This window comes from Lissotriton helveticus, chromosome 1_1, assembly GCF_964261635.1.
Source record: "Lissotriton helveticus chromosome 1_1, aLisHel1.1, whole genome shotgun sequence".
Taxonomy (NCBI): Eukaryota; Metazoa; Chordata; class Amphibia; order Caudata; family Salamandridae; genus Lissotriton; species Lissotriton helveticus.
This window is the reverse complement of record NC_136057.1, coordinates 1,480,612,022-1,480,632,772: the sequence shown is the minus strand read 5'-3', so window position 1 is coordinate 1,480,632,772 and position 20,751 is coordinate 1,480,612,022. Positions and strand designations below refer to the sequence as shown.

The 20,751-nt window shown below is 43.9% G+C and overlaps 1 protein-coding gene across 1 annotated transcript in view; it reads left to right on the top strand.

Annotated features, from left to right (window-relative positions):
- The window catches only part of DNAJC22 (DnaJ heat shock protein family (Hsp40) member C22), an 88,424-nt gene extending 68,034 nt beyond the window's left edge, over nucleotides 1-20,390 (top strand). The window contains exons 2-3 of the mRNA XM_078686472.1: nucleotides 13,214-14,769; nucleotides 19,894-20,390. Coding sequence (XP_078542598.1) covers nucleotides 13,924-14,769; nucleotides 19,894-20,073 — 1,026 coding nt within the window. The 5' untranslated portion in view covers nucleotides 13,214-13,923 and the 3' untranslated portion in view covers nucleotides 20,074-20,390. The remainder of the gene's footprint in view (nucleotides 1-13,213; nucleotides 14,770-19,893) is intronic.
- Nucleotides 20,391-20,751: the final 361 nt, after the last annotated feature.

Below are 20,751 nucleotides of genomic sequence, written 5' to 3'. Positions count from 1 at the left end.
CCTACTTGTCCCAAGGACAAAATACACATTAAAACTTGTTGCCCTTGACCCCAAACAATATGTCCTGGGAGTCGGGCTATAGGAATTCCACATCCCTGGGTTACAGGGACATTATAGTTATCAATACAATTTTAAAAAACTTAGAAATTCACACAAAAAAGCAAAAGTTACAGGGACATTATAGTTAGCAAATAGAATTTAAAAAACCTTAGAAATTCACACAAAAAACAAAGGTTACAGGGACGTTATAGTTCGGAAATAGAAATGAAAAATTCTTACAAATCAGTGATGTCATTAGTGATGTTACTGACCATGTCATGAGTGATGTAATATGCGAGGCCATAAGAAGTGCATTGCAGGAGCGCAAGTTATAGTTAACTCAGCTAACTATAACGACGGAATTTCCTTCGTTTTGTATAAGTGAAATGTCAGCCTAACTGTAACGTACCTGTAACCTTTGTTTTTTTAGTGAATATATATATATATATATTATATATATATATATATATTCACTGAAAAAACCATAGGTTTCACACACGTTATAGTTAGGAATTAGCATTTAAAAAACCTTAGAAATTCACTGAAAAAACATAGGTTTGTCATTTGAGATGTCATCAGTGATGTCATGAGTGATGTCAATGACCATGTCAACAGTGATGTTATATGTGACGTCATCAGCAGTGCATTGCGGGCACACGAGTTATAGTTAGCTGAACTAACTATAACGGGGGAATTTCAATGGTTTTGTATGAGTGTGATGTCCAGCTAACTATAACATGTGTGAAACCTATGGTTTTTTCAGTGAATTTTTAAGGTTTTTTAAATGCTAATTCCTAACTATAACGTGTGTGAAACTATGGTTTTTTCAGTGAATTTCTAAGGTTTTTTAAATGCTAATTCCTATCTATAACGTGTGTAAAACCTATGGTTTTTTCATTGAATTTCTAAGGTTTTTTTAAATGCTAATTCCTAACTATAACGTCTGTGAAACCTATGTTTTTTTGTGAATATATATATATATATATATATATATATATATATATATATATATATATATATATATATATATATATATATATATATATTGCTCACGAGCGGTCCTGTCGCAGAGGGAACAGCTTTGCGAGTCGGTGCTAGGTTCGGGACCAGGGCCGGGTCCCGTGTTGATTTTTGCTCAAAAGGAAAACCAGCACTCCGCTTGTTGGATGCAGTTATATTTTATTCAAAACACTGTTGTAGCCTACGCGTTTCGAACCAGATGGTTCCTTCTCACGGCAGTGTTACAAAGTTGTCCTATTTCACTTTCAACTATTTATATACTTGTAAGTTTAATAGTGCATTATGGGACATGCAGTATTAAATTTGTTATTTAATTCATAATGTTTGTATTTTTACATATATACATGGCTCATGATTGTCCAGCTAGCACTTTTGTTTGGTGTCTAGGCAGTGTATAACTGAGCACATTTCAGGAAACTGTTCATCCATTCTCATGGCCATGACGTTGGTCATTGATTCGGCTGTGCTTTTCAGTTTATGTTACTAGGGCTGAGTGCCCTTGCCACTGGCTACGTTCAGACACCTGAAGTTTAACTTATTCATAAGAGAGCATATAGTCTTTGGGTTGTCCATAGTTTAACACTGTTCATAAGAACATTCATTTTACAATTGCATGTTTCAAAGTACAAATGTTCAGAGATGAAAGTACAGTTCTTCGTCCCCATTCAACCCTGTTGGTTGCTTGGTTTTAAAACGCATGATCAGTTTCGATTCCAATCTTCTTAGGTTTAATTTTCTGTTACCACCTCGCTCATGCTGACGAATCATGGCTAAGCCAAAGAATTGAATGTCCTTCCATGTCTTGTTCATGTGTGTTGTCATGTGTTTAGCCATTGCATAAGTTGAGTCTTTATTTTGAATGGCTCGTATGTGCTCCAAGATCCTTTTCTTTAGAGCACAAGTAGTACTGCCAATATATTGTTTACCACAGTAACATTGTAGCATGTAAACCACGAAGCTGGTTTCGCATGTTATGTATTCTCTGATACTGTACGTTTTTCCTTTTGGGTCAGTTAATGTCTTTGTGTTTTTTCCTATCTTACAGGCCTTGCACACACTGCATTTGACGAATCCTTTCTTGGTTTCTGTTAGCCAGTCCTTGGCTTTTTTGTTCTCATAGTGGCTGTGTACTAGATGATCCGAGAGATTTGGGACTCTTCTATATGTCATCAAAGGTCTTTCACCTACATTTTTGCCTATGTCTGGGTCTTTTTGGATCAATTGCCAGTATTTGTTGAGTATCTTTTGTATTTTGTAACATTCTTTATTGTAAGAGATGATCATCCTTGGTGGTTGGTTCCATCTTTGTTTGTTTATTGCTATTAGAAGCTGTTGATTTTGGTAAGAGTATGTCGGATCTGGTTTTGTTTCTGGCTTTTCTTTCTCCCTGGATAATATCTTGATGTTGATATTCACGTTGTAGGAATCTCTCTTTGGTCTCTTCGAAGTTCTTTTCCATTTCTCTGTCTTCAGAACAATTTCTTCGCATTCTTAATAGTTCACCATATGGAATGCTTGTTTTCAATTTGTCAGGATGGAAACTTTGTCCATGCCAGATACTGTTAGTGGCAGTTTTGTTTCTGAAGGTTGTTGTTTGTATTTTGTTGTTACATACATAAACTTTGGTGTCCAAAAATTCAACTTCTTTATTGCTGATTTTGTATGTGAATTTTAGACCAACAGTGTTATTGTTCAGTTCTTCAAAGAAACTTAAGAACTCTGCTTTCGTTCCTTTCCACAGCACAAAGAGGTCGTCGATGTAGCGTAACCATAACGCCACATTGGCCATGTATTGGTCATTTTCTTCTCTCCAAGCTATGCTCCTCTCCCACCACCCCATCATGAGGTTAGCATAGCTTGGAGAGGAGGAAACTCCCATAGCTGTTCCGCACTTTTGCATGTAGACCTTCTTATTGAAGAGGAATACATTGTTGTATAAACATAGTCTTATCATCTCAATCACCATTTTGGAATGATCTTGTTCCTTGATTGGTCGCTGCATGAGGAAATATTGTATTGCTTGGATGCCTGTCTCATGTTCTATAGATGTATAAAGAGAGATGACATCAATGGTTGCTAGCATGTATGTAGGTTGCCACTGTGTATCCATTATGACACGCAAAAAGTCTTCAGTATTTTTAATGTACGAGCTCAAAGTGGGTACTATTGGGGCAAGAAAATGGTCAACATATTCAGACAAATGTTCATATAGGCTTCCACAGCTGGAAATGATTGGTCTTCCCGGGGGTTTGTTAAGACTCTTGTGAATTTTGGGAAGGAAGTAGATGGTTGGTGTTATGGGATGTTCCACCATCAGAAATCTCTTTTCTTCTTCCGTTATTAATCCTTCTTCCCTCCAAGTTTGTAATTTGATTCCTAGCTCATTTTTGAGTCTGGGTGTCGGATCTTGTGTTGTGCAGGCATAATTTTTTGTGTTACATAATTTTCGCATGGCCTCCTCAACATAGTCTACTTTGTCCATAATTACTATGTTGCCACCCTTATCGGCTGGTTTGATCTCTATCATAGGGTTTTCCTTCAAGGTTTTAATTGCCAAACGTTCTGATTTTGATAAATTTTCTCTTCTGGTGTTTGCGGTTTGTTCCATTTGTTCTAAGTCTGCCAGCACTAATTCACAAAAGGTATCAATTTTGTTGCCAGGATTCATAATTGGGCAAAACTTGGATATGTTTTTGAATTCAGTTGGTCTTCTTTTGCCTGTTGTCACATCCATTTCTTGTAATAGTTGCGTGTCTGTCATGTCAGTGGCTTCTATTTGGTTGGCTAATTCATATGCTGTTCGTAGGCATGGAATTTCGTTTGACATGATGTCACTGGCTGTATCTGCGGAGTCCTGAGTTTGTTGGGAAGAGGGTATGGGTGGTATCAGCTTTTTTTGTTGTGGAAACTTACTGAAGTGTTTCTGTAGTTTAAGTTTCCTTATGTATTTGTAAAGGTCTATTTTCGTTTCCACGATATCTTGATGAGTCTCAGGGCAGAATGATAGGCCTTTATTCAGCAATCTGCATTCGTCTTCAGTGAGTGTATATTTGGAAAGGTTTGTAATTAAATTGGGTGGTTTTCTATAGCCTTTGTTGCTTATTTTCTGGGGGGTTTGCGGTCCCGCAGGTTGTATCCGCTTGTTTTTGCTCCTTCCTCTCCTTGTCTTGCGTTTTGTCCTTTTGATGGATAGGTACCCCTTCCCATTTGTCTCATTGGTTGGTAATTTCTCTTTCTGGTTCTTCCTCTTGGGGCTTGTTGTTCCTGGTAGACCAGAGTCAATTCGTCTAAAAAAGAAAACTCTCTGATGTTTCTATTGGTTCGTTGTTCTCCCTCGCTGACCTCAGATTCAGGTTCACTGGATGATGGTGTTGTTGTTGGTTCACCGTGTGGTTTCCATTGTTGTTTGTAAATATCATATTTCTTGGCAAATGTGAGTACTGTGCCAAAGTCATAATCGTCTTGGTCTCTGCGAAATTTTCTTTGTTTTCTCAATTGGACCTCCTCCTCATGTTTGTCTAGATTTTTATCCATGTCAATGCGCAGTTTTTTAACATTTCCACTCTCTTCTTTAAGGGCACTGATTTGGTTTTCAATGTCCCTTATTTTCTGATGGAACTCATCTACGTCCTTTCTTGCATATTTAATGATGATCAACATCATGTTACGTGAGCAATCCATATTATTGATGCCCCATTCTTCTAACATCTCCGGTTTGGTGTCTGGATGATTAGGAAGAGTGAATATTCGCAAGCCTCTAGGAACCATTTTATGTTCAATGTATTTTTCCAGGGTGATTATTTCCCAGGACCTCGATATTTCCTTTCGCATTACTTTTTCTAGTTGCATGAACAACTGTTTAGCTGTAACTGTTGTGGGTTGCGATTCTTTTCTTGTTTCCTCTCTCCCTCGATCCCGTTTTTCGGTGCTTGTTTCAAACAGGCTTTCTGCAGCTGTTTGTCTTTTGGCGGCACGTTCCTCCATGGCGGCCAGTTCAAGGAGGAGATCCGTGAATAGATTACGTGGTGTTAGCTCTCAAACTAAGTAATTGAATGTAAGTTTCGGGCAGCTTTTCACAACATTCGTTAGAAAAGTCGTTCATCAATTCCCTTGACGGGTTGTTTAAGAGACAACAGTGTTATTTGTTCCAACAAGCGAGGTCTTACTTGGAATTAGAAAAGGTTTCGTTCCAAGGTTGTCTTAATATGGTAAACATTCAATTAATGACCTTATTCCGACATATTACGTTTCACTTTCACATACCGTTCCTCTTACCTGGGAGACTCCCGGTAGTCGCCGCGTCCTCCGACCCAGCGCACCGACGCTCTACCAGTGGGTATGGATGGAATCTTGCTCGTTTGTTTGCTGAATCTACTGGCTGCTGCAGAACGCCCTCCTCTGCCAGCTCAATCCTCGGCGCTGAAAGGTTTCGGGCGGCGTCTCCAATGCAAATTCACCAGTTGATTGCGAGTATGTCGGGTTCGCCTCTGTTTGTTGAATACTGCTCACCAGCGGTCCTGTCGCAGAGGGAACAGCTTTGCGAGTCGGTGCTAGGTTCGGGACCAGGGCCGGGTCCCGTGTTGATTTTTGCTCAAAAGGAAAACCAGCACTCCGCTTGTTGGATGCAGTTATATTTTATTCAAAACACTGTTGTAGCCTACGCGTTTCGAACCAAATGTTTCCTTCTCACGGCAGTGTTACAAAGTTGTCCTATTTCACTTTCAACTATTTATATACTTGTAAGTTTAATAGTGCATTATGGGACATGCAGTATTAAATTTGTTATTTAATTCATAACGTTTGTATTTTTACATATATATATATATAAGGAGCTAAGTGTTTCCAGCAACATTTAAGCGAAGCAGGTCTGTTGGGGTGAATTGATGGACTCTTGTTAGTGCAGGGCGCTGAAGAAGGCAATATTCACTCCGAAATGCATTCGCCGCCACTAACCTGTATACTTACGCATTAAAGTGCCTTCAAAGGAACCCCCTCTGGCCTCTGCTGTTTCTCTCTGGGGAAGGAGTTTTTGGAATATTTTCTGCGCTTAGCCAGCAGCGCAGTACAGATGGCCCTGCTATACAAGTGACCGGGACTGACTGACATCACACTGCCTTGCAGTGTTCGGAAGGCTCGAGGGATCGAGAGTACCGGTGTCCACCGTGACATACATGAGGCATATGCGGTGTGAGGTATTTGACCTCTGTTAGGGCGTTATGTAGCTGCATAGCTGCCCCCGCACAGCGACTTCATGGAATGCAAGGTTGTAGCAGTCCGAGGGTACCGGAGGAGGCGCTTTGGTTCCTGGGTATGAAAATAGGAGTCACGGCATTCAAACCTGCACAGACACGTTAGCCGGTAACATCATGGCATTAGGCATACCCCTCACACCGCTGACCCAGATGCATGAACAGGTTACATTCTGGGAGTTGGAGTCTGCTTAATGGTTTGCAACCTCCAACAGGTGAGCTGACTCTGCTTGGGGAGGACCTAAGTGTCGCCAGCAACATTTAAGCGAAGCAGGACTGTCTGAGTGAACTGATGGACACTTGTTAGTGCAGGGCGCTGAAGAAGGCAATATTCACGCCGAAATGCATTCGCCGCCACTAACCTGTATACTTACGCATTAAAGTGCCTTCAAAGGAACCCCTTCTGGCCTCTGCTGTTTCTCTCTGGGGAAGGAGTTTTTGGAATATTTTCTGCGCTTAGCCAGCAGCGCAATATAGATGGCCCTGCTATACAAGTGACCGGGACTGACTGACATCAGTGGCGTCACTAGGGGGGTGCGAGGGGTGCGGACCGCACCGGGTGTCACCCATCTGGGGGTGACACCAATCTTGTTAGTTAGCTGCTGCCTGGCCACTGCACTGACTACACTGACTACCTGCTTTAGACAGCGCGCCACGCATGCACCGCACCGCACCTCAGATCTCACCCCGATCATGTATGCGTGATGATCGTCACTGGTGTCTGGTGGTGCGATGCGGACAGACAAGCTGGCACTGGCAGTCATTCCGGCAGAACTGAATTGCACACGTCGCCGGCTACCGCTATTCGAATCAGTACTCTACGACCCAGCAGTTTGGGTCCCAGGGCTGTCAATCACTGGCTACTACCAATGACGGCCCTGGGACAGCCCCCGCGCGCTGTGCGCACTTAGCCTCTGACGTGTCACGGCGGTCACGCGCGCCCGCCAGGGAGAGTGCTTGCGTGGTGGTGCGTCGTGAGAATAAAGAAGACATTAATACCGACGCGACGACGAGGACACCACCGGTCCGGCACTATCTTAGTGTCTCCCCTTCAAATTGGAACGGTGAGAGAGACTAGAGAGAATTTGAGAAATAATACTGATCATTTTATAATATATATGAATACTGCATGCATGTCAAGTAAGTAATTAAAAAATGTGGCAGTGCAGTGGCACACAAATGAACTGATGATCAGATTCAATCAGTACAGTACAACATGCTTTCAGTTTTTTAATGGCACGATATGAAAACACGGCCCCTGAGGGCCCTCTTCGGGCGGGTGCACCACCAGGCTAAAGCTGGCTTTCTTCGTATGCCCCACACATGCCCTTTTCGAGGCAGCCCATCCCCCACCCTCCAGCGCTTCCAGTGCCACTCCCAGGAGATATTAACATGATAACATCTCCACAGGATCTGTATTCTCTCCAGGTCCGAAGGAACATTTCTTGGTCCTATGAGTGACGACACTGGCCGTGTGCCGCTGCGGGGATATTGTTGCTGTGAAATGGCATGCATTACCTCTCTCCTCTGGCAAAGACGACCGGGTATTTGATGTTTCTGATCCCTCACTGCTGGCGATACCACAATCACCCACTTACGGTTATCTTCTTGAGGAAGCCCTTCACTTACACGCAGCCAGGGGGACAGACACAAAACATCCAACAACACGGGAGAGGTTGTGGCTTAACGGCTACAGCGGCCGACCTTGAAGCTGGGGAACCAGGTCCGAGTCTGGCGAGGCTCAAACATCCTGTGCAAGTCACTTTATCTCCCCATGCATAGAAATGAATGTGTCCGTCTATAATATAACTGGTGCTCTTTTAAAGCGCATTGATTCCTCCGGGCCGAGTTCGTGCTATATAAAACTGCACAAAAAAAAGAACCCCCACAAAATCATTGGCGTTGTAGAATGGAGCACAGTTGCCTCAATTTAATTGTCAGCTATATTCACTTTTTCTGGATATCCCTTATTCATAGTATGTAGAGGATGTTTATGAGGAGGTTCACCCTGCACAAAGACACTTGAAGCAGCAAAATAGGAATCCCAGAGGCCTGGATTTGCTCAGTGGATGGTTATGGCGCCAACGTACACTAGAGATGGATATCAGAACAGGTCCTCTTGACACCTAGGCTGCCGTGCCTGCTGCCTCTTTCATGAACAGAACTAGGTTTAAACTTCCAGTTCAAGAAGTTCACTTGTTGTGCCTTTATTGCCAATGCCAAACATTGCATTATAAGAAAGCGTGTGGCCGGTTTCGAGGATTTCTAACCCTTCAAAGGCAGGGATGGGTTTTTATGATCTGCTGCGTGACTATAAGCTATCGGGAAAGGTTGCTTTGTTATCTTCATTGAAGCGGACTCACTGTATTGCAGGCGTGTTAATAGATACAAAGATTCAATCTGTGAATATTATTTGACAGCTGACAGGGCCAGCCCAGGCACTGTTGTGCAGGCCTCGAGTGGGACCATTTCATGCCTTTGGATATACCAAGGCCAAGAGCTCTGCCTAGAACCGAGCGTGACGCCCGCCGCAGCTGCTGTCACATGTGGACAATGACAGCCTGCTGCCTGATCACGCCGACACCGGCAGTGACGCACGCCATAATTCTATTAGGCTTTTATTAAAAGGCTTGTCCCTCCATTTCAAAAACACGGATCCCTGTGCGTCTTGAGTCCAACCCCTGTACTGAGTCGAGAACAAAGGAGCAAGGTGACAGACCTCCATAGGAAAATACCCCTTGTTCAGGCCTCAGTGCGTGAAATGGAAATATTGAATTGCATGCACTCACTAATTAGAGTACCTGCTTGCTCCAGAGAAGTGCCGGTGCTCTTCCATTAAATATGTTACAGCAGTGCTGAGAGGTGCAGATACTCTACCCTTCACATTCAGGAAGTGCAGGCACGCAGTACCGGGCAGTATCTTCCCATTTAAAGCACTTCCCTTTTCTCTAACCACTTCACCGAGCCCCTAGAGAAGACTCCACCCCCTCTGCCTTCTATTTATTCCCTGCGTAGCATGCCCCCCAGAGATGACCTCTGCCTTCTACTCTCGGCACAGCACTGCCCAGAAAAGAAGACGCCTTGCCTTCTACTGCCTGCATAGAGAGTCCCCCCTCAGAGATGACCCCTTGCCATCTACGCCTTGCATGGCATGGTGTGCCCAATGGGGGTGATGCTCCAGAAAGACTATCAGATTTTGTGCACTTGATCCTCTTCAGTTTAACGCAGTGGGCGTGTGTGGACAAATCTACCTGGCTGGGTGGGAATATAACGATGCTCTCCAGTTGACAAAAAGGGCACCTTGGCAGATATTTCGAGTGAGTGTTGCCGGAGACTGCGCGGTAATGGCATTTTGTTTGCTTTGATACTTGTACAAGTGCCACCATTGCCTACGAACGTAACGTTTGTTCTTGTGCTCGAGTGTCTACCATATATTGCAGTATTATACCTCTTCTAATTATACTTTGTTTTCTCTTGAGCAGACTTCACTTTAAAATAGTTTATTGGGATTAGACTGTAGACACCTGGTGCAGAGAGATCTTTGTTTACCCAAGAAATTCCAAAGCATGGTAGCTGTAAGATAACTTTGGTGGTGAATACACTTGCTGGCGAGATCTGTGTGCAGTCTAGTTACAGCCCGCCTCACTCATACAAAGTATAAAGAGACATAGTTAAATGTGATGTCCCAGCTGCAAAGTGAAGCATGCACCATGCAGGTCACAGATTTGTATTTTACGTAGGAAGCTCAGCGAGTTACTGCTTTCATTGCAGACATTCTTGAGTGAGATAAGTCTCAGGTTACCACCTTGTAATATACCTGCTTAATGAATTATGAACCATCTTTAAGGAATTGCATGGTAACTGCAAGGTATAAGTTTAGAAACAGTGCTTTTTGCTCAGTATTTCATTATTCAAATTTTTCACAATAGTGTTCCTTTAGTATGTATAATAAAGACGCATTAGTAGTAATTGCTTTTATACACTGTTATTAGTTTAATTACTCGTGTAGATAATGCATCTGGCATTCAGACAGTGGATGTGAAGCTCTCAAATTCAGGGATTGGAAAATTCAAAACCTGCCTTCAGTCATCTTTTAAGGACTTGTGTAACCTGCACACATGTCACTTTTTCCTCCTGTAATGCACCGTTTGCAACCTCATGTATTTTGTTTGCTCACAAATGTCACTTTTGCCTCTTGTAACTTAAAATTTGCTTTTGTAATTTGTTCACTTGTAATTTTCTCCTCATGTTTCATTACTGTTCCTATTGTGAAGCGCTCTAACGCCTTTGGGTAAAGTCTGCGCTATATAAAAACGCATAAATAAATTGAAGACCAGAAGATCCTGTCTGGCCCTGCCCTTCCAGCCTCCTAGGCTAGTCCTGACCCGGGCGGTGTATTGTGCTTGCAGTTGCACACGGCCGGCTGCATGATTGGGTGCAGGCCAGGCCTTTCCTTGAACTCGTCATTTCACTTGCAGGTGGTTCACTTCACAGTTAGTTCACTTCATACGTATACTATGAAGTGAACTGCTTTGGCTGAAATATGCCTGCTTTGCTGGCGCGTCTTCATCCTGCTGCCTTATTGTCCATCCTGGCAGTGGCAGCTTTTATGTCCCTGTGCTTTTGGCTGTGGATTTGTGTTTCTGCTGACTTGTGATTTGTTATTTTGGTCATTCCCTCGGTTGGGGCCCTGCTTCTCTGGGTACACTGGCTGTGCCATTTCTGTTTTGGGTTTCTGGTCTGTTGGAGGTAAAATCGGCGTTATGGGGTTACCAGTTAGAAAATAGAGCATTCATGCTGCGCCTTTTAAGTGCCCACAAAGAGAAGAGAGGAACCAGATTTTAAAGTGAAAGAGACAGTCAATCACGGGATGAAAATATGGTTCTGTGATTTCATCACGTGCCGCAGTAAAGAGAAACTGTATGAACATATATATATTTGCCATCTGTGTCCACTGGCGGATTCGGAGCGGAGGAGGTCCGTGCGGTAAGTCGTGAGGGGGTGACACCATGAGTTACCGGCACCGGGTGACACCAACCCTAGTGACGCCACTGACTGACATCACACTGCCTTGCAGTGTTCGGAAGGCTCGAGGGATCGAGAGTACCGGTGTCCACCGTGACATACATGAGGCATATGCGGTGTGAGGTATTTGACCTCTGTTAGGGCGTTATGTAGCTGCATAGCTGCCCCCGCACATCGACTTCATGGAATGCACGTTTGTAGCAGTCCGAGGGTACCGGAGGAGGCGCTTTGGTTTCTGGGTATGAAAATAGGAGTCACGGCATTCAAACCTGCACGGACACGTTAGCCGGTAACATCATGGCATTACCCCTCACACCGCCGACCCAGATGCATGAACAGGTTGCATTCTGGGAGTTGGAGTCTGCTTAATGGTTTGCAACCTCCAACAGGTGAGCTGACTCTGCTTGGGGAGGAGCTAAGTGTCGCCAGCAACATTTAAGCGAAGCAGGACTGTCGGAGTGAACTGATGGACACTTGTTAGTGCAGGGCGCTGAAGAAGGCAATATTCACGCCAAAATGCATTCGCCGCCACTAACCTGTATACTTACGCATTAAAGTGCCTTCAAAGGAACCCCTTCTGGCCTCTGCTGCTTCTCTCTGGGGAAGGAGTTTTTGGAATATATAACAGTGAGCAAGGGCGTTCACGCCCGAAACGCGTCTGTTCGACGTTCCTTGATTTGCACCCCCGCACTTTATGATTGATTGAATAAACAACGATGATTTAAAGACTGGCCTTGGAACTTCATTTGTAGTCTGCGCACTGGAGACAGTGCTCGGGAGGTCTCTTCTGCACCGAAACCAGTTGGAGGTACATATATATATATATATATATATATATATATATATATATATATATATATATACAGGTGTTCTGACCAAATAAAATAAATAAAGACAGAAAACAACCTATTTCTTGTCTGTATATATCTTTAAATATGGAACACTATAGATTTTCTTTAGGACAATTCTCACAACTATCAATTATGAGTGCTACGTCAATAGTTGTATACATAGACATGTAGGGTAGTTAAAAAAAAATATATATATATATTTCCTAGTGAAGCTTAAATAACTACAGATGCACAGCTAGATAAGCTGTTCTACAATGCAAATGTTTTCAGATGACTACATTATACTATAAATGGCTAAAACCAATTGGACACCAAAACATGAGTAAACATTTGTTGGTGAAATAAATTCGAAATATACTCATTGCAGCTTCGTTTTTAACACTAATCACAAAATAAATACGGATAAAAACAGATTAAATCAACAAAAATAAATATGTATAAATATAGACGACAATGTCAATATATAAATACCATTTTATTGTGTCAGTTAGGAGCTGGAGTCTGCTCATTTGCTAGTGACTTTTGCCTCTCCTATCGTTACATTTTTAACTTGTTAAATGGACTTTGTTCCCTCGAGCAAGTGTGGGACTCAGTTTGACCTGAATCACCATGCATCTCTGCCACAAATTGGAATTTACCCACAGTTTCTTCTTTGCTTTTGAATAATGTATGCATCACTCTAAATTTCATAGTAGTTTGGTTTCTCTTAAGACTTGATAGTGCTTTGCTAAGAGTGGCATATGACACAAGCCATTGCACATAATGAATTGCCCCACTATTGTATAACAAGGTATCCCATATCTGCCCCATATGTTTGAACTGTCACTGTTTGTCTTCCCCCTCTACTGTGTAAAATCTAGGGTATAGTCCTCCTTCTGCCACTCTTCAGCACCTTTCTATGGTACTGGAGTCCTCTTTCACCCTTTCACCCTGTAAGCTACCCTCTGTTGTTACCCATAGTCTATGCCACCAAGTTGACTACCTTACACCTTGAGTCACTCATGGAATCATCACATCCTTCTCTTGCAGGTTGTACAGAAGCTGATGAGGCCTTGATCACATGTACGGACGTATTCAACACAGGACTGGCAGAGCAGAGTGGGCACCCCGAGCCAGTCTCCAAAACCAGGAAATACTCAGGATCTATTGAAAATGCGTGTCACAGGGTCGTCATAGCCTGGTAGATCTTTCTTCTCAAAGTGTTTCTTCATGCTCCTTGTTCTACAAACAGTCTCGCTGAGTTTCCAGTCTGAAGTGATAAAAGAGTACATTTGTTTATTCAAACAGTGATAGCTCATCCATAAGGGAACATAGGTGGCACGGGGGATCTTTCAAGAGCAGCATATCAGTGGACATTGATAATCCATCAAGACTACAGGTGAGACTACAGCTGATCCAGCAAGAGCCTTGGGTGATATTTCATGGACTACTAGTGATCTATTGAGGGCTATAATTGATCCACCAGGGGTCATAGACTATAGATCAGGCCAACTGATGTTCCATCAAAAACCAAAGGTCATCTGTAAAGGTCCACTGTGATTCATTGAGGGCTATAGGTGATCCACCAGAGATCACAGGACTCTGTCAAGGCAATAAAACATCCTTAAAGAGCCATAGATGTGCCATTGAGGTCTAAACGTGATCATTCAAGCTCCACAAGTCATGGACCACCAGTTGCACCTATACTATTCAACCTTGCCTCTAGAAGCTAATGATTTAAGTTACTTCAAGAATACAATATGGCTAAGAGCCTCTTGAAGACCTATGCCCTCTGGTCTTTTGGTGGACCCTTCGGGCTGCACCACATATACCTGGGCAGAGACAGTCATGCCCTGCTCTGGATGCTAACCTTTGGTGGTTTTGGCATGGGTTGGATGTGGGAGTTCTGGCGCATTCCCGGTTTTGTGGCCCAAGCCAACAGGAAGTCTGCACACCAGAGCAAACTGCAGAATGGGGTGCCAGAGATGAGTGTGACATGGCTTTTTGGCCAGATGGTTGTTGGCATCTACTTTGGAATTGTGGCAGTCATCGGCCTATCCTCATTGGGTAGCTTCTATTTCATCGCCCTGCCCCTGGCTGTGGGACTTGGTGTTTACTTAGTGGCCAGTCTAGGTGACCAAACCTCTGACCTGTGGAAAACCATGGTGGCTGCATTTCTGACATCACCGATATTCTATGGCCGCATCATCGCCATGTTGCCCATCACCATTGTGGCCTCTGCCACAGCCCAGCAGTGCAGACGCTACAAACGTCCCAGAACTGGCACGGAGGAGAACATGAGCCTCCGCCTCTACCGCCTCGGCCTAGCATACCTGGCGTTCAGCACCCCACTGGCATACAGTGCCTTCTACAACACCACAGTCACCATCAACTACATCGCAGAGAGTATTGGGGCCATCCTGGACTGGCTTAGCGTGTTCCCTACACTTAGTGCTCTGCTGGAGGGGGTCCTCCTGCTGCCTTACCATTGCTGGATGCTGATAACTGGGGGCAGGGGCTTCGGAACAGGCTACTTCCGCGAGTGGGAGAACATCTATCAGTTTGTGCACAGTTTTCAGCAGGAGAAGAAAGAGATGGCCTACAAGGTAAGTCCAGCCTCTCTGATATTGCCTTCCACACTTCTACACAGCCCTGTCTTTGCAGATCTCAGCTACTAAATATACCACTGTTTCCCCAATACATTATAGATGAAAAAGAAATGTTTGGGTATAGGTGATATCTGGGCCCCTATTGTCCAACTTGGGTCCATATTGATGTATACATTTCTGATGTGTTCAAATGGGGTTGTACGTTTTCCTAGTGCTGCCAGCAGGTATGCCAATTTACCAAAATACAAGCGATAGCGGAATTGACATTGTGTACCCTTTGACCCCATGCCATTACAGGTTTGACGCCTTATACCCCCCTCGGGCCCTCTAAGGCCTCTCATTTGCTGCAGAAAGGACAAGGGAAGGCAATGAGTGTACACGACAATATGTAAACATGGCTCTAAGAACTCTGGTTACTTTCTGTTCTTGGCACTGTCTTGACCCGGATGTATGACGTTACAACGCATACTTTTACATCGCATGCCTTTACAACGCGGTTTTTACAACAAAAACTTTTACAACGCATAGCGCTTTGGGGTGCTGGATAGTGAATAGTTTAATTTACTATTCCAACTCCAGTCCCCGTGGACACTAGGGAAGGTGTTGGACAGTAAATTAAACGTATTCCCTATCCTAGAGTGCCCCCCAGCGCAATGCGTTGTAATGGTTTGCGTTGTAAAAGTTGCGTCGTAAAGGCACTGCGTGGTAAAAGTTGCGTTGTAAAGGATGTTTCCCTCTTGACCCATGAGACTAGAGGCAGTAAAGAAAGTGACAGGATTACCAAATGGAAATCCATGGTTAGCAGCAGTTTCTTTTGGCAGGTTAAAGGATAGCTGCAACAAAAGTAGGCAGTCATTGGCATAATTAAAAACGTGGATTTAAACGTAAGTTAATCAATTTGATTAATTATATAAATGAAAGGAAAGAGGATGTAACAGTAAACCTTCCATGTCCTGCACATAGTAATAAGGAACTTGGCTGTTCACAGTTCTTGAAGAACACTCTATATACAAAGATACAACCACAAACAAACATGATGGTTTGTGGTAAGATAGTTTGAAGGGTCATACTGCAATCAGGGGAAATTGGGCTTAAATTGTGCAGATAGAACTCTTTGGCTGTGGCCCACTTTCTATTGGACCAACCATTGAGCATCAACTACGCCCTTTTCGCACTTGACCCTCAGGACAGCAAAGAAGCTCAAGGCTTTCTCGGGGAGGTGGTATGGGCTCAAATTTCAAACTCAGCAACTTCACGCAATATTAAGTAATAAATCAATGTGGAGTCAGTCCTTTTATTTGGAAAAGTACTTTAGCCGACACATACAACTAAATACTACACCTGAAGTAATACATAAGGAACAACGGAATAAAACACTGTACCCCCTACTGTTTTCTGAAACAAAAGTTTGCACAGTTCACATATGGCATTTGAGACAGGGTTATAATGATAATGATAATTACGCACTTATATAGCGCACAACTACCCGGAGGCATCTCGGCGCTTGTACGAATACCGCCGAGGAACCCTTCCTGGCCTTTCCCTGTGAGGAGCCCACTCCTGGGTACCCCGAAGGTGAAGTCAGGCATCCTCAGCGTTGTTGGGGCCGTTGTAGAGGTTAAGCAAGCTATTGCCCAGAGGTGCAGAATAGGCACCGAGGCGAGAATTATCAGGTCCGAGGAAATTGAGCCCGAGACCCGCTGAGTCGGGAATTGAACCCTGGTCCCGGCCAGACTACTGCATCAGGGTCTGCCGCTCTAACCATTGAGCCACACTTCTCACTATATGTTTGTCGGTACCTGCAGTCTTTGGCACAGGGTTATATAATATTACAAGCCCTTGCCTGCGGTTATTAACACAGGATGTTTGCAGTTGAAAAGCCCTGCTTATTGTCATTGTCACAGTTCCTTCACTATGTTATAAGTCCCATTCGTGCTGACCATATCACAGATCCTCAAGGGGGAAGGAAAGATAAGGTTCACCATCAGGATTGGTGGTCAGAGTGGCAGGCAGGCAAGCTCCATGGTGTCACACTGCAGCTGCGGACTTGTGCTTCTTTTACGAAAGTCCCCTCAGCTTGGTCAAGCCCTGCACCCCGCTGACCAGATCTTGTAGTCTTTTCTCAAGCCCAGGCACAACCCGCCACCGAGAGTGAGAGGCTCACCATCCGCTGATCCTTGCACCACAAAGGTAGTGAGTCAAAAGGGGAGGACACAACAGTGGGGTAAGGCAGGAATCTGATGGGGGATTACAAATGTTCTCAGGTGCCAACATAATGGAGTCCTTGAGCTTCTGTGGTGAAAAAACAAAAGTGAGAAACTGTTGAAAACAATTGGGGTGTCTCGCACCGCTGAAAACAATTGGGGTGTCTTGCATCATACGGTTCCAAAGACATCCAACAGGAAAAGTCCTACTCATGGTTGGCTTTCCCTATGCCGATTGGACCCACAAAGCAGGAGCACATGGGCAAAAGCAAAAGGACTCATGAGTCGGGTCGTTAAAGTTGAATATCTCCACCGCCACTGCATGGAATTTCATGTAGATTATGAGTTTCCATTCAGCAAAGCCTTGTCTACCAACCACATCAACAAGCTCATGCCAGAAGGAAGGGCTGTCTGGTGTTCAGGGACAAAGGCAGCTTACCACAGATATCCTATCAGAGCCAGTTATTCCTCTAGGCCACATGCAGGATTCATGGTGGTGATTCTATTTCCTTTCTGCATAAGTCCTTCAAGACAAAGCAGCTAGGATGTGGGGCTTCTCTTCTAGGTAGTCTTCTTCTGCAAGGGCACCTCCAGTATTTCCTTTCGCTGCAAGCGAGGCTCCTACGTTCAAGGCTGCATCACGCAGTCCTTGAGGTACAACACAAAACCTCTGGTTCAGTTCCCAATCAGGCAGGGGAGTTCGCAATCAGAGAGGTAGTCTTCTTATCTACACGGGTGTTGGGAGATTGGCCCTGGTCAATGAGTTTTCCATTCATCATCCGTCGGGTATATGCCCAAAATGTATCCTCAGGCTGACCAATCAGTTTCTGCTCCATGTTCAAATTTTGGGGGATCCCCCAATCATGACATGAGGAGTCAGTGTGTTATTTCCAGGAGCTCTATTTAGAGCGGTTTGGGTCATTTCCTGATTTTTTTTGTATATTGGACTCAGGCTGATTAAGCACAGCCTTTGTTATGTAGATGATGTAGAAAGAGGTGCAGAGGCAAGACTGCCCTGATGGCCTACCTATAGGAGGCTTGGCTTCAAAGGGAAGGATATGCCATCCTCGCCTTTAGCTACTGAAACCTGGCCACAAGAGAAACATCTGAAGAAGTGGGCAGGAAGTCTGATAACTGATCCCAAACCGCAAAGGAGATGATTTAGCATGATCCTGCTGATGCTATTTTACCTGATAATCCAAGATAAAGCTCCAACTCAGGATCGGAGACCAGGTTAACTTCAAACTGCATAAGGCAATGTGTTACTACAGATATCAGATTAAAAGCTAATAAATCACCATAGTTTGTTAAAAAAAAGTCTTGTAACAAAAAGAGTCTTGAGACTTCTTTTAGGTTGAAACCGTCAATTGCATTGTAAATCATTATCGGGAATTAGCATACGGCGCAATCAAATGCAGCAAAGAGAATGACAAGACGCCAAGTCTCAGAGTAAAATATTTTTAATACAATGGAAGTGACAGACTGACATAGGTCTAGACTCAAAGCTCACCTCCAGAAAAAAACTTTTATAGGAAAATACACAGAAAAATGTCATTGTCAGTATGAGATGGTCGTGTCATTTCACAATTAGACAAACCAGAATACAAAATGTAATACAGCATCATCAAATTAATATTAAAACTACCCATTTTGATCTAATGTCTTTGAATATGTCAGTAAAAATCTCTTTGCACTAAAAAAATGACAGTCTCATATTATGAATAGGCCTATAGTTACACAAACAGGAAAAGCCTTGAAAGAAGTAAAAGGCTTCCTCCTTAGTTCTTGAGAACAACAGGTGCATAATATATGCCCGGCAGCAACTGCGACGCAGAGAGGCCCCACATCTCCAGGGGGGGCCCTATTCGGCCAAAAGCCACTGAATATGTCTAGGATACAGGAGACCCGAGGGTCCCTCATTATATCTTGAAAGGGAGGGCACCATTTTGTCTTACACTACTGCAGGATGTCAACACAGAGCATTATAGCAGTGCACAGTTTGCTATGTATGACGACAGAAGATATTAAAACACACATCATGGCTGTTTTATAATTCAAGATGGAGTATAGTCCTAGATCGGGCCTAGTTTAGTCAACCAAAGGAAAATATGATTATGCAAAGTGCAGCTTTTTCGTTGTACTGCAAAATGCTCACAACTATAGCCTCACAATGTTAATGGATCAGAATCATTTTTATCATTGCCCACGAGTTACTAGAATCCAGGTGCAGTAATACCTCTACAGAAGAGTCGGAACTGATTCAAATTCCGCTTGCAGGTCAAACCAGGAATCTGGGCAGGCCCTGCTCTGTCCTCCATTTTGGGTTATAATGTAGACAAGGGAATTCCAACAAGGATTTATGTGCACTATCCTGATCTCTGAGCCATGCTTACTCCATTTGATGGGGAGGCCTTTCATGAAACCGTGAATCTGTGTGGGAAACAACCTTTACAACGCAACTTTTACCACGCAGTGCCTTTACGACGCAACTTTTACAACGCAAACCATTACAACGCATTGCGCTGGGGGGCGCTCTAGGATAGGGAATGTGTTTAATGTACTATCCAACACCTTCCCTACTATCCACGGGGACTGGAGTTGGAATAGTAAATTAAACAATTCACTATCCAGCGCCTAAAAGCACTATGCGTTGTAATGGTATGCGTTGTAAAAAGCGCGTTGTAAAAGCATGCGTTGTAATGTCATACATCCATCTGTGTGGTTGTCGTTTTCATTGAGGCACAAAATCAAAAACCCATTCATTGACTGCCTTCAGGGGAACAGAAAGGACAGGACCAGGCTCACCAGAGCCATGCGTGCAAAGCGAGCTGCAGAGAGAAATCTGGTGCTGGGAGGGGGGAGGGGGCACAATTCTTCCCATCATGGCGCTCATTTTTGAATTTTATTTTTTGTGTAGGTGCTTGGTTTAGACCAGACCGCAAACCCTGAGGACATCCAGCACAGCTACCGGGAGCTTGTGAAGCTGTGGCACCCGGACCACAACCGTCACAGGGTGCAGGAGGCGGAGCAGCGCTTCATTGAGATCCAGGAGGCCTACGAGACGCTCTCACATATGCGCAAATCTAAGCCATCCTAGGGGCCACCAGGACCTCTGAGCCATGGGCCTACGGCAGCTAAGCCTTCAACATTCCCAGGGCTGCAAACCTTCTTCTGATTAGTGCCCCTGGGCAGCATTGCAGCATGCTGGGAGAACAGTTCCTGCATTCCAAGCCAAAAGGAAATGGACGCCCCAAATCTCCCAGCAGTTCTTCAGACAGCAGCAATTGTTGGAGAATTGTGCTCTAAGCCATAATTAGCACTTGCAGAAATATTGAATGTAAGGATACAAAAGCCCACTTAACCTTTTGTGTGGAAAAACAAAGTGGTAATAAAGAGCCTGTGATTAACGGTAAATAACATCAGCTCAATACTTTACATTGAAAAACACTTAAGAAGTACTTGACTGTGATGAATGAAAAAAGCCTGAACACCTATTAATGTTGTTGTGTGAGGTGCTCACAAATTCAAACGCAAATTGCTGTTTGGGAAGCTGGAGAGTGAGTGTATTGGTGAAGTACTGCTTGTGTTAATGTATGAACGGGCACACGGCAGAGACACATTAAAGAAAAGTGACAACAAATAGACAGGCCAGAAGAGGAGAAAATGGCGACACCCACTTCTGCACCACTGAAAGAGTAACCCACCTCTCACCCCCCCCCCCCCCCCCCCCCCCCCCACCGGAGCCCCGGAAATGTTCTGGGAAGGCAATCCAATC